Genomic DNA, 25029 nt, shown 5'->3' with positions numbered 1-25029 from the left:
AAGACGTGTAAACGGGAACGTGGAGGGTGGGGGACTGTTTCTGCCAGTACTGGTTTTAAAGTAGCACCGAGTGAACCGGATGTTACTCGAATGTCAAAGATGGCGTTTATCGTGTGACGGCGAAACAGCCGCAGAGAAACTACGGCGTGTTGTCGAGGACATAACCTTTTCCCACGGAGGCGGTTTGAACACAGCTGAGGAGAAGAAGATGGCTTTCAGCGAAGTGAGTCGCGGTGTTCGGCTGTTGTTGGGTCAAATTCAACGGTGTCGTCCATCTGCGGCGTCAAACCAGACCGGTGAGTGAACCGCACGAGTCCCGCTGCTGCGTGTTACTGTAGATCCTGAAGCTGCGTCTCTGGACCTGTATCTGGACCTGTATCTGTATCTGGACCTGTATCTGTATCTGGACCTGTGTCTGTATCTGGACCTGTGTCTGGACCTGTGTCTGTATCTGGACCTGTGTCTGTATCTGGACCTGTATCTGGACCTGTGTCTGTATCTGGACCTGTATCTGGACCTGTGTCTGGACCTGTGTCTGTATCTGGACCTGTGTCTGTATCTGGACCTGTGTCTGTATCTGGACCTGTGTCTGTATCTGGACCTGTGTTTGTATCTGGACCTGTGTCTGTATCTGGACCTGTGTCTGTATCTGGACCTGTGTTTGTATCTGGACCTGTGTCTGTATCTGGACCTGTGTCTGTATCTGGACCTGTGTCTGTGTCTGGACCTGTGTCTGTGTCTGGACCTGTATCTGTATCTGGACCTGTGTCTGGACCTGTATCTGGACCTGTGTTTGTATCTGGACCTGTGTCTGTATCTGGACCTGTGTCTGTATCTGGACCTGTGTCTGTATCTGGACCTGTGTCTGTGTCTGGACCTGTGTCTGTGTCTGGACCTGTATCTGTATCTGGACCTGTGTCTGGACCTGTATCTGGACCTGTGTCTGTATCTGGACCTGTGTCTGGACCTGTATCTGGACCTGTGTCTGTGTCTGGACCTGTGTCTGGACCTGTATCTGGACCTGTGTCTGTATCTGGACCTGTGTCTGGACCTGTATCTGGACCTGTGTCTGGACCTGTATCTGGACCTGTGTCTGTGTCTGGACCTGTGTCTGTATCTGGACCTGTATCTGGACCTGTGTCTGTATCTGGACCTGTGTCTGGACCTGTATCTGGACCTGTGTCTGTGTCTGGACCTGTGTCTGGACCTGTATCTGGACCTGTGTCTGTATCTGGACCTGTGTCTGGACCTGTATCTGGACCTGTGTCTGTATCTGGACCTGTATCTGTATCTGGACCTGTATCTGGACCTGTATCTGTATCTGGACCTGTGTCTGTATCTGGACCTGTATCTGTATCTGGACCTGTGTCTGTATCTGGACCTGTGTCTGTATCTGGACCTGTGTTTGTATCTGGACCTGTGTCTGTATCTGGACCTGTGTCTGTATCTGGACCTGTGTTTGTATCTGGACCTGTGTCTGTATCTGGACCTGTGTCTGTATCTGGACCTGTGTCTGTATCTGGACCTGTGTCTGTGTCTGGACCTGTGTCTGTGTCTGGACCTGTATCTGTATCTGGACCTGTGTCTGGACCTGTATCTGGACCTGTGTTTGTATCTGGACCTGTGTCTGTATCTGGACCTGTGTCTGTATCTGGACCTGTGTCTGTATCTGGACCTGTGTCTGTGTCTGGACCTGTGTCTGTGTCTGGACCTGTATCTGTATCTGGACCTGTGTCTGGACCTGTATCTGGACCTGTGTCTGTATCTGGACCTGTGTCTGGACCTGTATCTGGACCTGTGTCTGTGTCTGGACCTGTGTCTGGACCTGTATCTGGACCTGTGTCTGTATCTGGACCTGTGTCTGGACCTGTATCTGGACCTGTGTCTGGACCTGTATCTGGACCTGTGTCTGTGTCTGGACCTGTGTCTGTATCTGGACCTGTATCTGGACCTGTGTCTGTATCTGGACCTGTGTCTGGACCTGTATCTGGACCTGTGTCTGTGTCTGGACCTGTGTCTGGACCTGTATCTGGACCTGTGTCTGTATCTGGACCTGTGTCTGGACCTGTATCTGGACCTGTGTCTGTATCTGGACCTGTGTCTGTGTCTGGACCTGTGTCTGTATCTGGACCTGTGTCTGTATCTGGACCTGTATCTGTATCTGGACCTGTATCTGGACCTGTATCTGTATCTGGACCTGTGTCTGTATCTGGACCTGTATCTGTATCTGTGGATCTGTTGTTTGTCACCCAGCTCGGTGTATGAGTCGGGCAGCCTCTCGGCCGGAGCCCTGCGCGGATGAACAGGAAGCCGTGAGTCCGACCTTCGTGAACAGGAACCCCCGGAACCTGGAGCAGATGGCCCTGGCTGTGAAGGACCGGGGCTGGAAGACGACCTGGCCCCACCGGCAGTTCTACCACAGGTCTGCTCTCCACGCGTGACCACGTCACATCAGCTGTTGTGTCAAAAACGGTGTTTGATTGTTCGTCTCTCGTGTCTGACCGCCCACCAGCTATCGGAGCTGCATGTTGGTAGTCTAGAAATAAAGTGTTGCGTGAAAGCTCATCTGATATTGACTCTGTTTTACAGAACCCTCTTGTTAAGTTGATCCGTTTGAATGTACAGGAACAATATTTGTAATGTTTGGAACATGAATCTGTCTCTGCTGAGTTTCGTTTAACCCGTAAATGGAAAATGACTATTTTAATGTATTTGCACATACTTGCAGGATCTAAAACATTTAAAAAAAAAAAGTCTAAATAAGAGAAGATAGTAAACGTGTATTGAACATCTAGTTTTTGTGAAATATAAAGACAAAAAGTGAAGAATTTTTTTTTTCTTCCTAAAAACCCCCCCCCCCAAGAATTTCCACGTGTCTTACGGTGTTTGTCTCATCTTTTCAGGCTGATGTTCTCTCGCAGCCAACACCACGTTACGGCACAAGTGTTCTCCAGCAGCTCTCCCATCCCGGTGCTCTCTTGTTCCACCAAAGAGTGGGCGGTGAAGAAGGAGCTGGCTTCCACAAACTGCGTGGCGGCGTGCCAGGCGGTGGGCGAGGTGCTGGCGCATCGATGCCAGCGGGCTGGCATCACCAGGATGGTGTACCGGGCCATTCCCTGGACGTACCGCTCGGATGCCGTGAGTACAACCACCAGGGGACTTTGTAAATATTTTCCTCGCTCGAGTCGTCGGCTTGCTTCATGTCGGTCTCTCCCTGTTTTTTGTTGTTGTTTTGTTTTTTTTGGTCTTCTGCAGGTTCAGTCTTTCAGGGCTGCGATGAAAGAGGGAGGAATCACCCTCAGCGAACCCAGAAGGAAATATGTCGGGACATGAATTTTCTGTCACACGAGTTGTTTTGTATAAATGTCCTCTGCATCTCTTACTCCCTGCGAATCACTACTGTACTGTTCCCGAGATGACCAGCATTTCAGTGAGTGACAGTATTCAGGATGAAAGAAAGGCAGTCGGTCCCTGTGATTTTGTCTCTTGTGGATAAAGTGTTTCTGAACAGAAGCCCTTCTCCTCCTGTGTATTATTTAATCAACAAGTGGCTGGTTGGAGTGGATTCATTTATTTTTCACTCAAAGCGCTTATTGTAAACAAGAGTGCAAAAAGCAAAAAAAAAAAAGAGGAATCATTGATCATTTTATTTATAGGAAAGCTAGAGTTGGCTCAGGTACTGGGAACAGCGTGTTTTTTTTTTTTCAGGGAGTTATAAAGTGCATGTTTTCTTTTTTCGTATGGTGAGCATGCAAGTCAAATGAAGTAAGCTTCAGCTTGGGTTCCTTGGATAAAAAAAAAAAAAAAAAAGTCACACCAGCATGGAATAATAATAATAATAATGTTCCACATCAGCATCGAGTGAAGTCTGAAAACAGTATATTGAATAATTGACCTTCATCCATTCTACACGAGGAGGAAACCCTGAACAGTTTGCTCTCACCGTCTTGCTGTACAAGCACAAGGCATGCGCCCAGGTGTTCAGCAATGATGTGTCCATACATATACACTGTACAAATGCATTATGCATATACATGCACAACCCTGGGAAGTCACGTTCATGAAGCGATCGAATCAAGTGAGAAACGGCACGACAGGAATACAACATGTGGCCATCGCCTCGCAGTAAAAACACCAATCATAAAGAGTCCTAATTCATTCTCGGGTTGAAGGCACTCATGCAGCCGTGGTGTTTAAATACAATGGATACAAATGAAATGGGTCATAACATACTGACATGATAAAGATTTCCAATTAAATATATATTCACTGGCACATAGGGATACATAGTTAGGCAAACGGGCATGTGCCATAGAACTGGCCCTGACGTGGTCCATAATGCACAGCTTAGATACAGTCAAACCCACTCATCTGTGAACAATGTACGTCTTGTGGGGGGGAAGAAGAAAAAAAAAATCTGATGAGAAAGAGAAAAGTACATGAAGAGCATTTAAAACGGTCTACTTTGGACTGGCAGCATACAGCCTCCATTTTTGCATAGATATATCTGGAGCGTTGATGGGAGAGCTTCAGAAGGGAGGAGGGAGCTCTGGAGAGACATTCTGGTTTGTTTGTGGTGGGATAGCTTTAAAAAAAATAAAAAATAAACAAAAAAAAACCCTCCCCCACACATAATACAACAATATACAATGACTTCAGCTATCTGGTATTCTGCCTGGCACTGTTACAGCAATACTGCAGCAAGTTCTTTTATCAAAATGAATTACAAGTTATTAAGGGCTGAGATATGTAATGAAAAGACCTGCAAAATATATATTAAAACTTTGCAATCAGTGTATAAAAACCTTGGCGCGTTCCCGCAGCTCACATTCCTCCTGGTTGTGTCCTTCAGGTGTTTGCCTCCTTTACACTCCCTCCCCCACCGCCTCCCTGCTTGTCCCCGTCTTTGATCACTTCAGGGCTTCTGGGCGGCATCCTGCAGGCTGTGTGGGTCAGGTGAAACGTCCACACACGCTCTCTGGTGAGTGAGACCCCGTCGCCCGTGGCTAGGCCTCCGCTGCCCTGAAGACCGCCTGGGGCTGCCAGGCAGCTGTGAAAAGAAGGATCGAGCAGCAGAGTAACTTTTAAAGCGGATATTTTTTTATTTTTTTTAATTTTTTTAGTAGAGATACTGACAGGAAATGCAAGAAGGAAAAAAAAAAAAAAAAAAATCGACGGACGACGTGCAAAACGTCTTCCTCCAGAATCATGCAACCATAAGACACCGCGGACTCATCGTATACATCTGAGCCACTCGGCTACAAGACACCTCAGAGCTGCTAACTGGAATGAGCGTTGGCACAGAACAGAAATGTTCAGCCTACAGAGAAATTTGACAGTTTTCAAATATTAGATAAGTGAAAGGAAGCTGAAAAACGGAAGTGGTAAAAGTGCATTTTCAGTGTGCATCAAAAGCTGTAACATACGGGATGTATAATATGCTGCTCAGTCTCTTGACTTTTTAAAAGCTAAACCCTTTGAAACAGCAGCGGAGGTCATTTTGACAAGAAAAACAACAACTTCAACTGTCAAAACTAAAGTGAGTTGGTACTTTTGCACTTTGAGTTGCTTGTAGAGATTTCAACAGAATCACTCGACTCCAAAGTTACTGTGAACAGTTTCAAAGTGAAATTTACAGCTATTTAAATCTTTCAGTCGAAGTTCAGTTTGTTTCAACAACGGGCTCCTGTACATATCCTTCACTTCCTAATCTGCCACTTTGTGTGTACAGTGAAGTTATAAAGAATACGAGAGAGAGACACTCAGCTTCGTTTACCTGTTCGTGTCCTCTAGCTCCATCGTCGAGTTCACTAATGGACTGCATGAGGGAGAAGAGGTTCATCCGGCCACTGCGATTAACACTCGAAAGGACCTTGAGATCAAAGAGAAATAAAAAGAGAAATAACTTCAAATGCACAGAGAGAGAGAGAGAGAGAGAGTGAGTGAGTGAGTGAGTGAGTGAGTGAGTGAGTGTGTGTGTGTGTGCGCTCACCTTGTCTGGTCCATATACAGTGATGACAGGACCGACTGCTGGTCCAGTCGGCTCCGGGTCCGGGTCCTGGGTGGACCCGCCTTCGTCAGACTTGAAGGCGGGCTCTTCCAACGCCTGGGTGAGTTTGGGAAGATAAAAGAGTTGAAGCTACAAACATGAAGAAATCTGCAGGATTTTAAATGCTTATAACATTAGTGATGACATAACTACCTCATGGTCGACCTCTGAATCGCGTTTTTCATCCGGACTGCCAAGATCTTTTTCTTCTGGACTATCCTCGTCCTCGTCCTCTTCCTCCTCCTCCTCCTCCTCCTCATCATCATCAAGTCCCTCATCTTCCTCATCTTCCTCCTCCCCCGGCTGCCCTTCCTCCCCTCCTTCCTCCTTGTGCAAGGTCTTTTGGCGTTGGTCTCTCGACTTTCGCCTCCAGAGAGCGCTGTGGCGCTGCTGGCTGGAATTATAAATGAACAGACAACAAGGGAGCCCCTGAAATCAGCTGTTGAAATGTCAGCAAACGCAAAGACGAAGCTCGTCACACTGGAACTAACTAACACTTGTAACGGAGATCTACATGCAGCCCGTCGTGCCCCACCTTGCGTTGAGGATGCCGTTGTACGTCTGGAGCTGCTTCATGAAGCCCTCGTTGGGCTTGATGATGGACCGGCGGTCCCTAACGAAGGCCAGGGTCATATCCAGCGGCCAGCGCTGTTGCTTCATGGCGTAAGCGATCACTGTGGATGCAGAGCGTGACACGCCCATCTTACAGTGCACCAACACCGCCTGCCCGTTCTCCCTGTGATACGCAGAGAGGAAGGGAAGCTCATTTCGGTGTTTAGGGAGGAATGCAAGTGTTGAGATAATCACCAGCTTTACACGCAACAGATTTAAAAACACTTGACGGGGAAATACCGGTAGCTTTAGTGAAGTAGTCACTCCAACAGGCTGATCAGTCAGACAAATATCAGATAAGACTTCAAGCTTTGATGTATTTTCTCAGACGGTAACCTTCCCTCAGAGTTTCTCTTTAAAGAGTCCAAACACAACTGAAAGTAAAGGAGCCGTGTTTTTCTATCTGAATAATGCAGTCGCGATGTTCCACGGTTCGGTCCGCATTTCTAGACACCGTGAGGTAAATCTACGGGATATAACAAGATAACGCTCTCAGTCGTTTAGCTTAGCTTCACACGAAGGTCTGTATCGTACACGTGGTGCAAAGTCTCTTTTCCCGATATCAGAACTGACACGGTTGTCATTTTGCCCGCCCAGAATCCACAGTGTTTAAATAGCAGATGTACGTGTGCCAGTGTGTGCACCATGAAGCTGTTAAATGAGGTTTGGTCAAGCGCAGTGTAAAGTAGCTGACCAACAGAAACCTGGTCCTAAATCGATGGCTGTTATTTTACGGGCGCAGTATCAGGAGAGAAATGTGCTCCCACGTAGGCGGGTACGATGCCAATACACGCACAGGGACATGCAGCAGCACAGGGACATGCAAAAAATATAAATGAAAGAAATAAGACATTACAACGTGAACGATTATGATTGTGAACATCAGTCTGATCTGTTTCCTCTGCAGAGAAGGGTTCTTTCCTTCTACTCGGCAGATCTGCTGTTACAACAGAAATCCACCGAGCTGCAAGCACGGCTGCCTCTTAAAGTAATAAGAGATGACCCGGCTTCGTGTTACACCCATAATAAATGAAAGCACCTAAATCCAACCCCGTTGAACCAGGCGCCTACTATTGTGCTCGGATTATCTGCAATTAAACTAACAAAAGTGGATTTGGAAACGTCCTAAATGAGCGCTTAAGATTGTTCAAATACAACCAAAAGAAAAGAAACCAGGACAAGCCTGGTTCTGTTAAATGGTTACAAATTAATCCAAACCTGCACCATAAACATCTTATACGTTTATTGGATTGACGTAAAAATGAAAGTGTAGCTGTTGGGCACCTGCCCAGAGCGAGTTAATGGTCTGGCAGTTAGAGTTTAACAGGTGTGAGGCAGAGTTTAGACAGGGCAAGGCTGTTCTTAGCTAAACTAAGCTAAGATTGAGCTTCAGGCCAGTTGGAGCCAAATATATGATCAATTTGATGCCTTTTAGTTCGACAAGTCTAAACGCGACGTGTCAGATAAGTGAAATAGACGGTGGGGTGCCTTTTATTAAAAGTCTGGATTTCAAACCCCTCTGGTGTGTTTGGCGTTTCAGGTTTACCTTGCAGTGTTGATGAAGTTGTACGTATCTGTCCAGTGGGGGAGCAGGTCGGTGGCTTCCACATCGTACACTCTGATGTTCATGTAAGTGAAGGACTCGGGGAAAAAGTTGTCAATCTCCCTCGTCACATTCAGAATGTAGCCAATGCTGGAAAAAAAATAAAAAATAACACGGGACGCAAACTCAGAGCCACCGTGGTGACTTGGCAAAACACAACGCACGGTTCAGGATTACTCATGTCATGGGACAGTTAAGTGTGGAGGAGGACAACAATACACAGAGCAGGCAAAAACACTGACTTGTTTTTCTGCAGCTCCTCAAAGTTAGCTGCGTTCCACTCTGAGCCCTGAAACCAGATAAAGAAAGAGAGGTTCTGTCAAGGGTAGAGGAGAGGAGGAGGAAAGCCATCTTCCCTATCGCTGTCAACACACGTCTCCCACAAAGAGGAAGTTGCAGTCACATGACGGAGTCCTGCCGACGGCACCCTTCTTTTGGTTTACTGACTCGAGTAAGAGAAAGGCTTCTCACCGGGGTGGTAAAATAAAGAGTATTACTGTCTTTGAAAACTGAAATATCTCACCAGGTAAAGGTAGTCAAATATTTTGGAGGGCTTGTCCATCTGCGCCATAGTAACCAGGATCTCATTGTCAATGTACTCCTTGTAGGGCCTCATGTCGAAGCCTATGCTGGTCTCCAGGGCAGCGTGCACCTACAGCAGCAAACCAGAAATATACATTACACAGGCAATCACATATTCTCAAAATGTTTGAACCGGCATTTTCCTCAGCCACGCTCTAATAATTATCTGCCTTTTTTTTTCTCTCTCTCTCTTCTCAAACCAACTTCCTCTCCGTGTCCGTCCACTTGTCTCACCATTTTAGACGTGAGGTTGTCCAGGTCCTCAGTCCTCATGATGTCTCTCAGGTGCTCTTTGATCAGACTTTCGTTGGAAACTCTGTCTGCCGAGCTGCACATGCAACAAAAGTGAAACATTAGTATGAGCTGACAGATTTGCACGAGCAATAACAGACAGATCTTATATTATTTCTACATTTATACCAGAAGGCAGTGATGTAAAAACAAGTATAATTTACTCAAACACTATGATTAGTTTACTTAGGAAAGTCAACTTGATGCCACTTTTACTCTAGTACAGAGGGAATAAGTGTTCTTCTTAGTTCCCTATTGACAGCTGCAATTTGTTTCTTTAGGCATTAAAAATAGATCAGAGAAATCATTAACTGAACTGAATCGTGGTCTCTAAAGCGTGTTACTGAGTTACTGACATTGATCAAGTGATGTAACTTGAAATAGTTCTGAAAGCTATTGCTTCCTCTTGCTCTGGGCACATCTCAGTGCTGCGCTCGACACAACAGGAACCGTCTCTGAACTCTTCGAGTTCCCCTCGTTCACTGTTGTAATTCTACTTTGACTTGTCCGAATAAACCTCTTCTTTCACCTCTGGCAACAGGAGACAACGTTTGTCCAACTCGGCCGATACAGATGAAAGAATAGACATCAAAATAGGACCGGCGCTTGCCTTTGTCCGTTACTGTCCCTGCGGACCGACTCCAGGTCGTTCATGGCCTCCCACTCGTTGAGGCAGAAGCGATCGGACTCGATGTGCTGGTGGTAGTGCTGAGCCCACTCCAGCCCCGAGCCTGGGATCAGCACTGCCTGGACCGCCCGCTCACAGCAGCCGTGTAACACCTGCAGCACTGACCTTATCGCAGTGTGTGTGGGGGGAGGAGGGGGGGGAATGTCACTATGTATATCCAGAGAAACTACAAATCTCAGAAAGAGGCTACAGAGATGAAGAAAGCCATTCATCTTTATGCAGTGATGTGCGGGATGTCACAGTGAGGATGTTAATATTAAAATTGTAATAACCGTGTGTCAAGCATCACTTACCACATGGTTTGCATGGAAACCGGCTTGAAAATCCTGGTTTCTTCCATTGACGTCACGCTAAAACCGCTGCAAATAAAAAAAAAGACAAGAAATACGAGCTGTAACAGTTAATTCAGATGAAGAGGAGAAGAAGAAGAAAAAGAAGAAGAAATAAGGTAATACTGATATGAAGCAATATTACAACATGGCCGGACTTTGAAGACAGAGATATTATTCAGTGTTAATTAGACATAGTTCTTGTGAATAACGTGGAGAATGAACGTGTGAAAACAGAGAGAGAGAAAGTAGCACAGTTGGAGGTGTGATCCAGGCTAATGAGGGTGAACACACTGGTGTGACGTGGCAACCGATCAAAGCATCTTGTATGACGCTCAGCGTGCGGCAGCAGATTAGTTAAAACACAGCAGAGTCCCTACATCAGGCTCACCCGACTGTTTTTTTTTTTTATTTTATTTTTTTTAGAGCTGCTAACTCTCCGTTTCACCGTGTCCTTCTCTACATCCTCCTCTGAACGTCAGCAGTTCCCGGCCATTTTTAATCCAGCCATAGTTTGGTTATTCAACTACACACTAAAAGTGAACTGGAAGGAACATTGTGATCTAACTGCACGACAATGCAACCACAGACTTATTAGAGCTTCTAGCTATTCAACTCTCACTGACCTTTACATACAGACATAAAACAAAAAGGTAACAATACTTTCATTTCATTAGAAAAACACATGATCTCCAATGCTTATATAAGATTCTGAGTGAGTGGCAGGAGCATTTGTAATTCACGGAGAATGATCCAACTCCATAAATACGGACATTACTCATTCCCATTATCTCTGGCCAGAATCCCAGACGCCCGGCTGCACCGTCTGTGCTGCAGCCTCACACACTACTCGCTTGTGCTTTTATACCTTTAATTCAATCCCCAGTCTGTTTTGTTCCTTACCCGTCTCCGTCCAGATACACTTGTGTGTCGCTCCATATCGGCAGAACCAGGCCGATGGTGCTCTGATCACTTGAAAGAGGCAGGAAGGAAGCAGAGACACAAGGCAAGGAAGGAAGTCAAACTTGTCAAGGCTAAATGAGATATTTGGGAACCAAATAGAAATCTCCTCTTGTGCACTTTTTGTGGAACAGCATGTTGGTGACACACACCTGTCTGAGCTCGGGAAATCCATCCCCAGCAGAATGTTCTCTTGTTTGTTGCCCAGCGTGGAGACGACAATGAGATACCTGACTCTGACCAGGCTGGCAGACTCCAACTGCACTGCCTGCAGGACCGAGAGAGAAGGACAGAGGAAGGGGATGTACGAGACATGTGAGGAGACAAACAGGAGGGCAAAACTGGTGAAGCCAAATAAAATTAACATGGTCTATATGCAACATTTTTCAGTTTCCTCTAAAGTTGTCTGATAACCCTGTCAAAATATCCTGTTCAGTTTATTTTCCATGGCCGTCCTGGAAAAAAATGTATCCAGGAAATGAATGCCGTGTTTACGGAGGGATCATTATACTGGCTAGAATCCAATGTATCACCTCTACCTGACACAAGATGACACAGCACATTTTTACTTTGTGAAATAAGTCACACACACAAAAAAAACTCTGCCTGTGCAACATTTTTCAAGTTTTCCTTGTCTCATCTGAACAGTGCGTGTAAACACGAGGCCTCACCAGCTTGATGGTATCTTCGGGTCTGAGCTGTTCAACCATGGCATGGAGGTGTCTGTGCCGATTGTCCGACGCTTGACTGCTTTGCTTCAGCGGAGAGGTTTGAGCGTCCTCGTGAAGACCCACGCCATCGCCGTCTTCCAGTAGAAGGGCCGCCCCTTTTACGAGGGCAAAGCTCTCCCTGAAGATTTCGACAGAAATCAGTCAGTCTAGCTGCTTATAATCATCAAAATACGAAGCTGACATGGGTGCATATCTACCTTTTCTGAAGTCTGCCTCTTCTTTGGAGGCTTTCGTCCTTTAAAAAAAATATATAGCGTAAATAACAAGAAAGCCTCATCAAGAAGACTGGAAAATGAAAACTATTTAGCCTCCATTATGTACGTGTGCTTTAGTTGTATGTGATCTTATCTTTTTGTTTTATTGATGATGGTTTTTATCATTTTACTTTTATCTGTTCTAAGCACTCTGACTGGAAATGTTTTGACGTGCAGGCTGTAGGTATTTGTGAAAAAAGCTGACATACGCACATCCCAAAGGAAGGTCAAAGGAGATGCTGCAGCTGAAATACACTAATTAATGTGATAAAACTTTGCAATACAAAGTTTGTATTTCTAACTTCATAAAGACAAATGTGTTAAAAGACATTTTCTGGGCGCATTGGAAGCACTGTGTATGATGCTTTCCTGCCAGAAGTGTGGACACAAATGACAGGAATTTTTTTTCTTCCATAATTCCTCCAGTGAAATGTGGTCTGACAGAGATAAGGTGCAGCAGTGAGGAGACAAACACAAAGTATGATATGTACGCGGACGAAAATGGAGGCTACGGGCGGGTAAAAACAAGCAGATAAACACTGATATTATAAAGAAGATTTTTCTAGAAATAAAAGAATAAATGATGCAAAAGAAACAAGAGAGAGTAGCAATGGTAACAAGGGTTTACAGAGGGGAAAAAAAAAACTTGAGACAGTAACATTACCTTTTACGCAACTGACAAATCCAGACAGAGTCAAGAAACAGAGTTTAAGAAATGAAAGAGGAGAAGTGGGCAGGAGCCAGTAGAGGAACGATGAGGGTTTGAAGAAGACAAAAAAAAAAAAAAGAAACAAAAAGAGGAGAAAACACAAGTTAAGACAGTAGAGTGATTAGATTCTGTGACAAAATATGCAAAAAATGATAATTGGACCCACAGTTAAATCATTTATGGTTTAGATGACGATGATAAAGACCAGAAGAAAAGCCAGGCCTTCGACATAACATTAAATATTTGTCATGATAGAGTGACAGAATGTGAGGAGAGGAGATAAGAGGGACAGAGGTTGAGGACACAGTGTTTACATGATTATACGCATTTAACCACTACAAGTGAGAACAGACACAACGTGATTCATTTACTTTCCCACAATGCTGCGATGAATGTTAACGGGAGCTAAATCGTACTGATGCAGCTATATTCGTAGCACATTTGTCCTGTAAGCCTATCAGTGCAATCACATCGCTGGCACCTCCTGAGAAACATAACTGCCTCGTTATCGTTCAGGCAAATGTGGTGATGATACCCACAAAGGGACGCATTCAGGAGCAGCTGCCGGCAGGAGCAGCTCGTAGTCAACGCTCTGAATCATTCTTTGTAAAGCAGGAGTAAACAACTTCATATCTGGGAATACAGTGCAAAATGTTTGTGTGCAACATGACTGGACTCACTGGAGAAGTGGAGACGGATGGGATCCTGTGGAGCGTCAACAGAGCCATGGTGCAGTGGCAAACTCCACCGAAGCTGCAAATTGTGGCAGGCTCAGACAGGTTCCTCAGTCAAAAGTGTGCCGTGGGAGGGGTGACCTCAGGTATTTCTTTTCTGAAATGACACGTGGAGAATCGGGTTTGATTACCTTCAATAAATACGAGTCCGAGGAGAAAAGATATCTGGTTTAGGGAGTCCTATGAAATTGATGAATTCGTTTTTTGTTTTTTTTTACAGTAGCTGCCAAGTTATTTAATCTAGCTGAAGAAGGGTGGAACAACAGGAGGATGAATAACGTGAACTACACCACCCGACCTTTATCTGCTGGATATACAAGATATTTTCATTTATGTGAAGTACCAAGATTTATCAGTAATCCCCTTAACTAGATTAACATAAAGCAGATACTTCTGTCTAGTTATTTAATGTATAAAAATGTCATATTTTCACAATACCTTTAAATAACAAGGTATCAATTTAAATATATATTGATAGGCCAGGACATAATTGACTGTCATTTTTTCCAGTAATGAAACTTGCATTACTTCAGTGGCACACTTGTTTTTTTTTTTATTGTATAATGACAGAATAAAACAAATTGAGAGGACAGATGTACGATAATAAATAACAATAAAATAACAAACATAAAATAAGATTGAAAAAGGATTACTGTATTGGAAATCCTGCTTATTAGATACGGGTGTCATGATTGTTGATAAAGTCAAGTCAAATATAAGGATGTGCCTCAGGTCATTATGTACAGCAATGTTGACCAATAAAAGAAAAACTATATTTCTTAATAATTTACACATCCATGCAACTATAGCCTGAAGTGTGTGAAGCAAATATTTCCAGAAAGTTTCTTGTATGCCTGCAAATAACGATTCCTTTTTTCACTGTCAATAAAACTCAGCTATTTTCTCAATTAATCGAGTAGCTGTCAAGTCTTTAAAATATCAGGAAAATGGGGAAAATGTCGACCAATGTTTCCCAAAGCCCAAGGTGCCAACTAAAATTGATTTTTTTGTTTGTTTTTTGTCTCGACCCACAGTCCACAACCAAAAGATATTAAATTTATTATCTTAGTACGGGAAGACTAAAAGAACCAGAAATTAGCAGAAAGCTGGTATCATACACATTTTAATTTTTTTCCTATTTTGTCATTAAAAAAAAAAAGAAGGCGGAAATGTATTTAATCGATTAATTGACTGATCGCTGCAGCTGGGCATTGACCATCACTGTTACATGACTGGTGCTCAGCTCCTGCATTACAGGCAAGCGAATATGGCTTCAGCTCATCGCACACCGACAATACACCGACTTATTTCCTGGCATTGTTAACCCGCGAGTAATCACAGCGAAGTGGTTTAATATCGACTGACCAGCTTAAAAAAAACAACAACAACAACAAAAAACAGACTCGTTCCTGCAACAAACAACCAGTTAGCAACAGTAGGTGGCCTGTCACGGCCGGTCCCAGCTAACAGCTGACGGTAACGTAAGGCGACATTAATGTCTATAAACACCCTGAACGAGACCATTTTCTCATCTTTCCCGGACCGGCTCCCACCTCTGGTTTCCGGATTTGGTGCCAACTTAATTCGCCAGCACCGAGGCTCCTTATTCCGCCTTCCCTTGCTTTCTGAGCGTGAGGACTTCACCATGTACAGCACAGCTGCTGCTCCACTGGAGGAGAGTTCACCACCGAGCTGACGGGAGCGCGAGGAGGAGGAGGAGGAGGAGGTGGTGGAGGAGGAGACGGTGACGTCAGACGCAGGGAAACTTCGAGCTACGTCAACATCAATAGAAACGATTTCGCCTATTTTCGTTTCGGGTGTTTCAGACGCGTAAAAGAGCCAGCGGAACAATTTAAAAATGAATTCATGAATTGTACGGCGCCGCAAAAGAAAAATACTCGAGTCAAAGTTCTGCATTCAAAATCCAACCTGAGGATAAACCAGTATAGCGGAAGAAGTACTCAGGTCCTTATAATTAAGTCAAAGTGGGTCTGCTATTTCTTCACTCCCAAGTAGTGGACACTTAGAGAAGTGTTTTCTAAGTTCCGCATGACTATAGCCTACTATACTTAAGTAAATGTATTTGAGTATTATCTGCAAAATGATCTTACGGTATCCAAAGTAAAAGTACACGCTATTTAGAAAATGCTCACCGATACTACTATATATGATGTTTTTGAATTAATATTATTGTTATATTAATGTGCATTTTGGTTTTGTGGTTGTTTAAGGTTGTGCTAATCTGCATGCAGCCTACTGTTGGTTAGTTTAATGTACAGAAATACATCGTATTTTATAAGATCATCATATGTTTGTGTCGTTTATGTTCTGTAGGAATCATCTCTAAAAAGTCAATAAGCGAATCCAGGTGGGGTTTAATAGGAGTTTAATAGTTAATCTTGAAAATTAGGACATTTTTTGGGGGAAATATTTTAAGGCTTTTGTCAAACACAAGTGTAAACAATTTGCTCCTGAAATAAATCAATGAGGAAAAACATCCGGACAGCACCAGAGCCAAGTGCTCGTCTGATGATTGATTTACTTGGCCATTTTCACGTTTTACAGCAAACATACGGTTCAACAAGACTAAAGAACTGATCACATTTATACTTTTATCGTTGACATTAATTTATACCTGATTTGTATAGGAATGCCTAAAGAAAAACTTCTATCAGGGTGTAGAAGGAAAGGGTTAAATTCGACCAAAAGTCCACGCAGGCGCAGTGATGTGAAATAGAGTACTTCCTGTGGTCTGGAGGAGTTTGTGAAGCGTGGTCTCGTTCACTGCGAGTGCTGAAGGTTAAACGTTTAAAGTTGCAGCCTTATCAGAGTGCACAGACGACCATCAGCGTTGCGGTTTTCTGTCTGAGGAGGACTGAAATCATTTGGGCTGTTATAGTGGGATGCAGGCTGCTGGTAAACTCATGAAGGTGTTCATAACGAGGCGCATCCCACCAGAGGGGATGAAGATCCTGTCGGCTGCTGGAGTGTATGAACTATCCTATTTTCTAATGCTCAGCTAGAAAACTGTTATTTGACACGTGCAAGTTAAAGTCCAGTCTCCTCGGGGCCACACACAGACACTATTACGGTCGATTTTCTCATATAGTGAAAGTGACCGGCTGTACTCCGTGATCACATGTCACCTCGTGCATCAGGTCTCTCTCTCTGTCTCCATGTCTCCAGGTGTGAGGTGTCTCAGTGGGACTCGGATGAGCCCGTGCCAAAGACAGAACTTCTCAAAGGTGTTCAGGGGGCCCACGGTCTACTGTGTCTGCTGTCAGACAAGATCGATGCTGAGGTTCTGGAGGCTGCAGGTATTCAGCACTGACTGGTCTGAGTGTGTGTGCAGAGCTGGAGTGGGTCGCAGTAATGATTACTCATTAAGTTTGCATCATATCACTATAGGATGATCATCTTTAAACTGTCACATGGATTTGTTGCATTGTAGCATCCCCCCTTTTTCAAAAACGTAATCTGATTTTCTGCAACTTTGTTTTGAGAGAGTTACACAGGCTCCTGGGAGCCTTAGCCAACACTACACTTATTTTCCTTCTTATAGCTGGCTCTCCAAATTGGCATCTTGTGCACGACAACAACAACCCCCCCAAGCAGTTTAAACTAGGGTTTATTAATCCCCTAATTGCTTTAGTTCAAATTAAAAAACATCACAGAGTAGTAAAAGTCTGCACAGTCTGTTGGTCTAATGCACTAATGTCTGTATTTCATCTGGTGTGTCTTGGATTTCAGGGCCAAACCTGAAAGTAATCAGCACCCTGTCTGTGGGATTTGACCACATGGCTCTCGATGAGATCAAAAAACGGTGAGCAACACTGACAAAGCTGACCGTCCACTAGTAAGAGGGCGTGTTATGTGTCCTCTCAGTTGTATTGCTGTTTGTCTACTACAGTGGTATTCGTATTGGATACACACCGGATGTCCTGACTGATGCCACGGCAGAACTGACTGTGGCTCTGCTGCTGGCCACCGCTCGCAGATTACCGGAGGGAGTGGAGGAGGTCAAAAAGTCAGTGTCACCACGTTACACATTAACACTAATCAGTGACTACCTTATTTGAGATTGTGTAACTTTTTAACCGTAATTACAAGTAAAATGTAATGTGTTAGTTACACAATGGTCATGCTGTCTTTTTTCCTGCTTCCAGTGGAGGCTGGAGCTCGTGGAAGCCTCTCTGGCTGTGTGGTTATGGTCTCTCTGGCAGCACTGTAGGAGTTATTGGACTGGGACGCATAGGTTGGATTTACTGTTATTGCTTCATATACTTATATGTCTCCATCCTGCACCCAAATTCTGTGTTGTCATGTCCAACTTGCCAGGAGAAATATGATTTTCCTTATAGAATTTGAAGGCTTGTTTGTAGTTGAGTTGCTGTTTGTGTTTGTTGTGCTGCAGGTATAGCCATAGCTCAGAGACTCATGCCTTTTGGAGTGAAGAGGCTGCTGTACACTGGGAGAACAGCCAAAGCCTGCGCTGCTGAGGTGAAGGGAGAGTTTGGTAAGAAAAAGTCAACACACAGTGAGAGCGAAATGATGAAGAAGCACAGTGAGGTAGAAAGGGCAGGACAGGAGAGGTTGAAAACGTAAAAATAATTGAAAGCAATGAGGGTTTTTGTTTTGTAGATCTGATTATTTGAGGATCTGTTTCAACCCTCTCTCTTTGTTGAACAGTTCCCCTGGACACACTCGTATCTGAGAGCGACTTCATAGTTGTTTCCTGCTCCCTGACCCCAGAAACTCAGGGCCTGTGTGACAAGGCTTTCTTCAGCAAGATGAAGAACACAGCAGTCTTCGTCAACTCAAGCAGGTAGCCCTCCAAAAATAGCGCACAGCAGTGTGTTCATTATGGGTAAACCACTGGATTGGAAAAATGCTCTGTCCCCTGGACCTTTTAATGTCCGTAGACCAGCCTCCTGCGTGTCTGACACCAGCTATGTTTGTTAATAAAATACATGAAGATGGAAATGAGGTTGTTTGTTTTAGGGGAGCTGTGGTGAACCAGGAGGATCTGTACGAGGCTTTGTCCAGTGGACAGATTGCTGCAGCTGGACTGGACGTCACAACACCTGAGCCACTTCCAACAAACCACCCGCTTCTTACACTAAAAAACTGTGGTGAGTAGAGTCACTGTACCATCTGGTGACATGCTTTTGGCTTCTTTTCCCACATGTGAAAGTTTTGCCTGGATATATTCTTACGACTTGTCATCTTGCACAGTGGTGTTACCTCACATCGGCAGTGCCACCTACTCCACAAGAGGCGTCATGGCAGCTTTGGCAGCCAAAAACATGCTGGGTGGTTTGGGGGGCACGGACATGCCCAGTGAACTCACCTTCTAGAGCCCGAAACTGAGCCGCTGTGCCTCCTGCCTCCTCAGCAGCTCCAACGGATAAAAGAAAACAATGATGTGACGGTATGGAAGACAAGAATAGGGAAAATACGATTGTAGTTCAGACATGCTCAGCGACATGTCCGCGTCATACCAGTGTTACCTTGATAGTTTCATTTGATTCTGTTAGATTTCATATTGACTTAAACAATACACAGCATGCATTTATGAGGTAGGAAATGCTCAGTATGGTTTTTTTCATTTCATCGACTGACATTCTTGAAAAAGAGGATAATGAACAGAATAGCTGCAAATATCCCAAAACACCATGCTTAGTCTTGCGTGGAAAATCACACAAACCATCTCTCCTTTGCTTTTTAAAAAAAATAATTCCCTTAAAATAGAACCAGTGGTAGGTCATCTCTCCCACCCTAAATGTAATGCTCGCCTTACATGTCAGCGTTACACTTCCTGGTCTGCACTTTATTCTTATGTTAATGCCCATGTCGTGTTTTACTAAACAGCAAAAAAAAATAAAAACCTAGAACTTACTTTAAATGTACAACAGTGTGTTTTTTGTTTTAATTTCCTCATGCTGATAACAGAGTTATGCATCCATCTTTTATCTATACCTGCTTTATCCCGAACAAGGTCACAGGGGAAAGGGGGGCTGGAGCCTGTCCCAGGGAGTTTGGGTGAAAAGAGGGTACACACTCCTGAACGGGTCACCAGTCCCTCACAGAGTCGACACAGAGTGACAAACAGAAACAGACAACCATTCACACTCATTCACAGCTACGGGCAATCTATTATCACCAATGACATAACATGCATGTCTTTAAACAATGGGAAGAAGCCGGTGTAGAAAACAGACCTGTGATCAATTAAAATGACCAAATGCATAATTTATTGTCATCCCTTTTAATGCAGCAGCCACAGAAACCAAGTTATTGTTTGAGAATATTCTCAGTGCATCAATTTGGCCACATTTTGTCGGTTTAATTTAATGTAATAACAAAAATAAATTACAGCATCGTTGAGAACAGAAAAGGTTTAAGTTAATTCATAGAAGAAAACTGATATTAAGTAACATAAAATCAAGAACGGGTTGTGTTCTGATTAATAAATGAATACGTTTACAGAGAGCACCTTTAAAAGAATTATCAAGTTGTGTCTGAAGTCAACTCCGTAGGTCAGAGCAGACTGTCTGGGAAAGACTGGTCGTCTTTCCAATTAAGGCAGGTGTTCTTCGAGTGCTTATACAGATGGGACGACTGGCTGAAGCGTTTGCCACACTTTGGACAGGGATAGGGTTTCTCCCCTGTGTGGACCCGAATATGCTTCTTGCAGTCAGTCAGGTTCATGAAGGTCTTACAGCAGATTTTGCAGGCGTATTTCTTCTCCCCCTCCACCAACAGCACGTGGTCCTCAGCAGCCGCTTTCTTGCACTTGGACAGAACGTCCTCTGAAGCTCTGGTCAGAGGCGGTCGATCCATGGCGTCCCCTGCTGATCCAGAGGAAGGATCTGTGCCAGCTTCTGATCCGGGCGGTACTTTGGGGGCGATGCGACGGAAGGTGGTCGGCCCCGAGCTTTTCCCAGCCCTGGAGAGTTGGACCAGGGGGGCTTCCAGACCGAGGCCTGGACTGATACCGCTAAGGAACCCTGCCAAGGAGTTCTGGGTGGGCTGAAGGATGATTGTGTCACTAAACCCAGGGCTTTGAGTTGGGAGAAGCTGCTGCAAGGGGACAGAAGTTACTGGAAAAACAAGAGAGGATGAAGAATCAGAGGACTGGGCAGAAAAGATGTTTGCTTCTTCAGACTTTTGACTCACTTCACCTGCGTCTGCAGGAGCTGTAGCAGCATCGCTGGCAGCAGCAGCAGCAGCCGCAGTAGCAGCAGCTGTGAGGCTTGCCAGACTGTCCTCTTCTTCCAGAGCCCCCATGACGCTTTCATTACCGGGATTGAGGAAGCATGAAAAGGCCAGCTCTGACAGACTGTCCAGGCCTTCACCATCTACCGAGTCCTCACCCAAATCTCCGGCCTCTCTCTGTGCATCCGTGTGCAGATCTGTGCACAGCTGTGATTGTAAAGAGCGAACACCACCCTCTGCGGCTGTTGTCTCGTCATTTAGTTGTGCTTCTGAATTGCCTGTGCAGTCATGCAGTGGAGATGGAGGAGAATTATTTGGTAGCGTGTTTAACTCTGGGGAGTATGAGCATAGATTTTCTATTTTCACTTCAATCACTGCCACCTTTGGCTCCTCTACCTCATCGTCTCCCACCTTCACTTTGACCACAGTGTCTCCGTCCGTATCTTCACCCTTCTCCCACACACCTACACCTCCGATGCTGCTGTCCGACTGGCTCGGCAGCTGGATTTCCTCTGACTCCCCTTTGGTTGCTTCGTATTTCTCCTCTTCCTCATCGCCACCTTGGTTATCCCAGAGTCTGTCAATTGTCAGGGACAGCAGATCGTCTCCTCCCTCCTCAGCACCCACAGTGCTCCTGGTCACTGTGGGTGAACAATCCTTGTAGTTCTCTCCAGGCTGCCTGCAGCTTCTCTTCCTGTCACTGAGCCTGTCCTCGTGTGACTTTCTCTTTTGCCTTGAAGATGGTGCAGCACTCTGCTCACCAACTCCTCTCCTGCTGCTCACCCCAGTGTCTTCATCTCTGCTAGACTGACTCACCTCCACACCCAATTCCTCTTTATCAAGGTCCTCCTCCATGGCTGATGTGACCTGATGTGAGCTGCCTGCTGCCTGGGAACTTTGCTGCTGCTGTTGCACTGACCTCCATTCTTTAGGCGGTGCGGCAGGAAAGTTTTTCCGGGACAGGTGGAGCTTGCAAGCCTTGACCACAGTGTTGAGGTGCAGGTGCGACGCCGCCAACAACACATCCATCACATTGGAGGCCCCCAGAGAGAGGTTGGATGTGTAAATCATGTCCAGCAGGGTGGAGAAGGCCTCTGGTGTCACCACCTCTGGATCTAGCTCCATCACACTGGGGCCTCCGTCTCCACCTCTGTCAGCTGCTGAACCTGCGGCCTCATCGGAGCTGTCACTGGAGCTGAGGAGAGCCCTGAAGTGGGAGCTGCAGGCGGCCAGGATGGAGCGGTGAGCCTGGAAGGTGTGGCCTCCAACCAGCACCACACAGTCACACAGCTGAGCATGGAGGCGCTGGTGGTTGAGCTGCTTGAAAATATGCTGGAAATGACCCGGAAAGTCCATCACTGCGGGTGGAGTTTGTTCGTAATACTGAAGATATTATTTTCGAGCATCAGTGGTTCCAGTAGCATTTAGGTCGTTGTAAGAAACTGCGCTCTAAAACGCTCCTCCACATCTCATCTGCTGAAAAAGACCCCAGACGGACTGCTCTGTCACACGTCATGGCAGCCTACCTCCATGATATGACGTTCAGCGGTGTATTGTCTGCTGTCTGAGAGATGCTCCGGAGTATGGGCGGGCCTGATCCAACAATAACACGGAGGGATGCGGAGCAGACTCTTTGTTTCCTGGGCTAAGTCTCCGAGAACTGAACCCGATGTCCACTCGGCTGATTTCCTCTTGCAGCTGAAACTTAAAGCAAGAAACGAATCGTAGGTATTTTCATTGTGATCCAGAGAGCTCGCCGGGTTTCGTGTCCATTGTTGACGCAACCATCACTTGCACGATCCTATCAGACCTACAGCGCCCCCACGTGGCGATCTATGGAAAGTGCAACCTCAACTTCAATAACGTTTTTCCCAAATTCTTCTTGTAATATACAGTGTTTCCAGTCAGCAGTAATAAATAAACCCCAAAACTTAAAATCGAATGTAAAAAAATACTCTATTACAAGGATTTATCATACTTATGTCAAAATACAGAAGTTTAAGCAGCACAATATAAAGTATTAAAGTAAAAATACTGCTTTGGTCCCTTTGACTGATACAGGCAATTATTAGGCTATGACATCATTAGATTATTAATCCTTAGGCAGTGTGTGAGCAGCAGCTTACTGTTGCAGCTACTGGAAGTGGAGCTGATTTGAACTACTTTAAATACAGTTGTATATCCAGGGACAGATGATTACTGGGAGAAGACAGAAGAAAAAACAAAGTTGTGAAACAAGTTTTTGGACTTTTTCTGCAATCTTAAAATGTTGGGGAGATATTGGATCATTAGACACTTACTGAAAATAAACCATGTGAGAAGTTTAAAGTGAAAAAAAACAACACTATTTGGTACGGCTGTTTACAACTAATAGACATCTGAAATGTGACCCCAACTACAGATTGTTTATCATAAGACGTCAGAAGACAAACGGGGTTGGAAACTACTGGTGTAATGTTTAACAGTGTTGTACTTCAAAAAGTTGTTACATTAGCCCTTGTGTCAAATATTTCTCTGAAAAGCAACTAAAGATGCCATGGAGTAGAAAGTACAATATTTCCCACTGAAATGCGGTGGAGTGGAAATATAAAGTAGCATCAAAAGGAAACACTCACAAATTGTACTGAAACACAGAACTTAGGTAAATAAGGTCAGCTCCTTTCCACCACTGTCTGATGGTTTTAACACCATTTGTTATCACAATTACATATGCAGGTGAGTTTATTTGACCAATTAAGCATAATTTCTGCTACTTAATCATTCTAATTAGGCATCTACTGCACACACCATTGGACTTGTCTTTACATTAAGAAAACTAGTTAACTGTACTATTTTCAGGACATCACCCAAATATTAAGTTAAAAAATGTCACACTTTTAGACCAACAAAAATCAACATAGTTTTACTTTATTATGTGACATAGCTGGCAGACACGCTACCACACACAAACTATGCTTTTAACACATGATGTTAAATACAAAAAAAACCCAAAAAAACACAGACTAAAGTTTACAACATGGAATAAAAATGAGAATGACAACAAGCTGGGTTCTCCAGTGCAGTGATGGATAATCATTTTCCACAGTGATGCTGTTATGGCCCCTGATGTCGGCCTCTGGAGGTCCATGGTGTCTCTGGTGAAGTAAACTCTCAGTGGGTGGAGGGAGGAAGAGACCAGCTGCTCCGCTCAGATGCTGTCCAGCTTCTTCAACACATACGGGGCTGTAAACACAGAAAAGAGATGAGTTTAGGACTATGTGGAGAGATGAAGCAGCACTCTGTCGCTCTTCGTTGCTTAGTGTGCGAGTATGGTTTTATGATATTATTATTAAGAACTGCATTTTAGTATGCTTCAGTTTCCTTTTGGTGTCTGATTATTTCATGCACAAGGCGAGAAAACAAAGCCTAAAAGAAACGTCTCTAAAACTGGTATTAGGTAAATGTCAATGTCATCTGTGTGTACTCACTGGCTCTGAGAAGGGCGACGTAAATAAGAAAGTTTCGTAAAGAAGAGATGACATCTTGTCGCATTTTCTTCTTCATCTCCTCTGGGTCCATTTTAGGTCCGAGTCCTTCTAGTTTGAACATTTTACAGCTGTGGTTTTTACTCGGTATTAATGTTCAGTCTGTCTTGTTGGAAATTCACCGTTTCAGAACAGGAGCATCGCATGGACGAGTAATCTAAACCGGAAATACGTAACAACGGAAGTTACGATGAAAGACGGCACGCACGGAGGGACAAACAAGCATGAAGGCGAAATCATGTCTGGCACTTTAAATTTTGCAGTAAGTGTTTTGGTTGCAGCAACAACACTTTCCCAAGATAATGTATGTATGTTGTTGAATTGGACGCAATTAAATGTGTCCTTGTTTTTGGTTAAATGTATTCATTCTTAATTCATTTAATATTAGAAGTAGCCTGTACTGTGGTGCTGGTATGACCCGTTAATTGTGTGTGTGCATTTTGCTCTGTTTATAAGAAGAAAGTCATAAATGTAGCATAATATACTTTTGACCCGTTGTCCTGTTCTGGGGGTTAAAACACCTAGAATAGTCTCATTCAATGCCCTCCAACATTAGCTCCTCAAGGCAGATCAAATCTGTAGCCTAAAACAATCAAATGTTGAGAAAAGAATTGAGTCCCTTTCTTTGGTCAAATTGAGATTAATTTAGGCTTTTTGGGTATGGGTAGGGAAAATTTAGGTTAAAAACGAAACAAAATAAAGGTTAAAAACATAAAACCATCAAAAATTAATTTAAGAATGCACA

The 25029-nt window shown here is 44.4% G+C and overlaps 5 protein-coding genes and 1 long non-coding RNA gene across 6 annotated transcripts; 2 read left to right on the top strand and 4 right to left on the bottom strand.

Annotated features, from left to right (window-relative positions):
• Nucleotides 1-64: 64 nt before the first annotated feature.
• mrpl18 (mitochondrial ribosomal protein L18) lies at nucleotides 65-5099 on the top strand. The gene is made up of 4 exons (XM_069721357.1): nucleotides 65-296; nucleotides 2254-2422; nucleotides 2904-3138; nucleotides 3256-5099. The coding sequence occupies exons 1-4, from the start codon at nucleotides 80-82 to the stop codon at nucleotides 3331-3333; spliced, it is 699 nt and encodes a 232-aa protein (XP_069577458.1). The 5' UTR covers nucleotides 65-79; the 3' UTR covers nucleotides 3334-5099.
• On the bottom strand, nucleotides 1341-2243 carry LOC138634438 (uncharacterized). Its single transcript, XR_011311975.1, has 3 exons — nucleotides 2216-2243; nucleotides 2150-2185; nucleotides 1341-1375 (listed from the first exon to the last, which is right to left on the bottom strand). It is a non-coding gene; the product is annotated as an uncharacterized lncRNA (long non-coding RNA).
• Nucleotides 3633-15247, bottom strand: ssh3 (slingshot protein phosphatase 3). Its single transcript, XM_069721356.1, has 17 exons — nucleotides 15096-15247; nucleotides 13489-13639; nucleotides 12043-12080; nucleotides 11786-11963; nucleotides 11267-11382; nucleotides 11058-11126; nucleotides 10119-10184; nucleotides 9748-9930; nucleotides 9081-9174; nucleotides 8788-8916; nucleotides 8507-8553; nucleotides 8208-8354; nucleotides 6585-6785; nucleotides 6203-6443; nucleotides 5993-6106; nucleotides 5777-5872; nucleotides 3633-5050 (listed from the first exon to the last, which is right to left on the bottom strand). The coding sequence occupies exons 2-17, from the start codon at nucleotides 13534-13536 to the stop codon at nucleotides 4916-4918; spliced, it is 1902 nt and encodes a 633-aa protein (XP_069577457.1). The 5' UTR covers nucleotides 13537-13639; nucleotides 15096-15247; the 3' UTR covers nucleotides 3633-4915.
• A 1047-nt stretch (nucleotides 15248-16294) lies between these two features.
• grhpra (glyoxylate reductase/hydroxypyruvate reductase a) lies at nucleotides 16295-19429 on the top strand. The gene is made up of 9 exons (XM_069721349.1): nucleotides 16295-16531; nucleotides 16729-16859; nucleotides 17293-17365; nucleotides 17453-17569; nucleotides 17709-17797; nucleotides 17957-18058; nucleotides 18232-18367; nucleotides 18544-18674; nucleotides 18778-19429. Exons 1-9 carry the CDS (start codon nucleotides 16446-16448, stop codon nucleotides 18897-18899), a joined length of 987 nt encoding a protein of 328 aa, XP_069577450.1. The 5' UTR covers nucleotides 16295-16445; the 3' UTR covers nucleotides 18900-19429.
• Nucleotides 19430-19794: 365 nt separating this feature from the next.
• LOC138634416 (zinc finger and BTB domain-containing protein 5-like) lies at nucleotides 19795-22532 on the bottom strand. The gene has a single exon (XM_069721325.1). It carries the CDS (start codon nucleotides 22114-22116, stop codon nucleotides 20083-20085), a length of 2034 nt encoding a protein of 677 aa, XP_069577426.1. The 5' UTR covers nucleotides 22117-22532; the 3' UTR covers nucleotides 19795-20082.
• Nucleotides 22533-23646: 1114 nt separating this feature from the next.
• Nucleotides 23647-24466, bottom strand: tomm5 (translocase of outer mitochondrial membrane 5 homolog (yeast)). Its single transcript, XM_069721326.1, has 2 exons — nucleotides 24228-24466; nucleotides 23647-23982 (listed from the first exon to the last, which is right to left on the bottom strand). The coding sequence occupies exons 1-2, from the start codon at nucleotides 24346-24348 to the stop codon at nucleotides 23948-23950; spliced, it is 156 nt and encodes a 51-aa protein (XP_069577427.1). The 5' UTR covers nucleotides 24349-24466; the 3' UTR covers nucleotides 23647-23947.
• Nucleotides 24467-25029: the final 563 nt, after the last annotated feature.

The sequence above is a fragment of the Brachyistius frenatus genome, unplaced genomic scaffold (genome assembly GCF_029030835.1).
Source record: "Brachyistius frenatus isolate BFR_SWC_R1_liver_20210118 unplaced genomic scaffold, ASM2903083v1 Contig_261, whole genome shotgun sequence".
In the NCBI taxonomy this organism is placed as follows: Eukaryota; Metazoa; Chordata; class Actinopteri; family Embiotocidae; genus Brachyistius; species Brachyistius frenatus.
The sequence above is the reverse complement of the archived record's forward strand: the minus strand, read 5'-3'. Positions and strand labels throughout refer to the sequence as shown.

What these genes read in the sequence shown, in the direction of transcription:
- mrpl18 (XM_069721357.1), top strand. Translation starts at nt 80, where the DNA reads ATGTTACTCGAATGTCAAAGATGGCGTTTATCGTGTGACGGCGAAACA. An exon ending in CACCGGCAGTTCTACCACAG is followed by an intron (nt 2,423 to 2,903) that starts GTCTGCTCTCCA and finishes TCATCTTTTCAG; the next exon opens with GCTGATGTTCTCTCGCAGCC. An exon ending in GGACGTACCGCTCGGATGCC is followed by an intron (nt 3,139 to 3,255) that starts GTGAGTACAACC and finishes GGTCTTCTGCAG; the next exon opens with GTTCAGTCTTTCAGGGCTGC.
- ssh3 (XM_069721356.1), bottom strand. Translation starts at nt 13,536, where the DNA reads ATGGCTCTGTTGACGCTCCACAGGATCCCATCCGTCTCCACTTCTCCA. An exon ending in CCGAAGATACCATCAAGCTG is followed by an intron (nt 11,383 to 11,785) that starts GTGAGGCCTCGT and finishes TCGGTCCTGCAG; the next exon opens with GCAGTGCAGTTGGAGTCTGC. An exon ending in GAGCTAGAGGACACGAACAG is followed by an intron (nt 5,051 to 5,776) that starts GTAAACGAAGCT and finishes TTCTTTTCACAG; the next exon opens with CTGCCTGGCAGCCCCAGGCG.
- grhpra (XM_069721349.1), top strand. Translation starts at nt 16,446, where the DNA reads ATGCAGGCTGCTGGTAAACTCATGAAGGTGTTCATAACGAGGCGCATC. An exon ending in CTCGATGAGATCAAAAAACG is followed by an intron (nt 17,366 to 17,452) that starts GTGAGCAACACT and finishes TGTCTACTACAG; the next exon opens with TGGTATTCGTATTGGATACA. An exon ending in TGAGGTGAAGGGAGAGTTTG is followed by an intron (nt 18,059 to 18,231) that starts GTAAGAAAAAGT and finishes TTTGTTGAACAG; the next exon opens with TTCCCCTGGACACACTCGTA.
- LOC138634416 (XM_069721325.1), bottom strand. Translation starts at nt 22,116, where the DNA reads ATGGACTTTCCGGGTCATTTCCAGCATATTTTCAAGCAGCTCAACCAC.
- tomm5 (XM_069721326.1), bottom strand. Translation starts at nt 24,348, where the DNA reads ATGTTCAAACTAGAAGGACTCGGACCTAAAATGGACCCAGAGGAGATG. An exon ending in CGTCGCCCTTCTCAGAGCCA is followed by an intron (nt 23,983 to 24,227) that starts GTGAGTACACAC and finishes CTGTGTTTACAG; the next exon opens with CCCCGTATGTGTTGAAGAAG.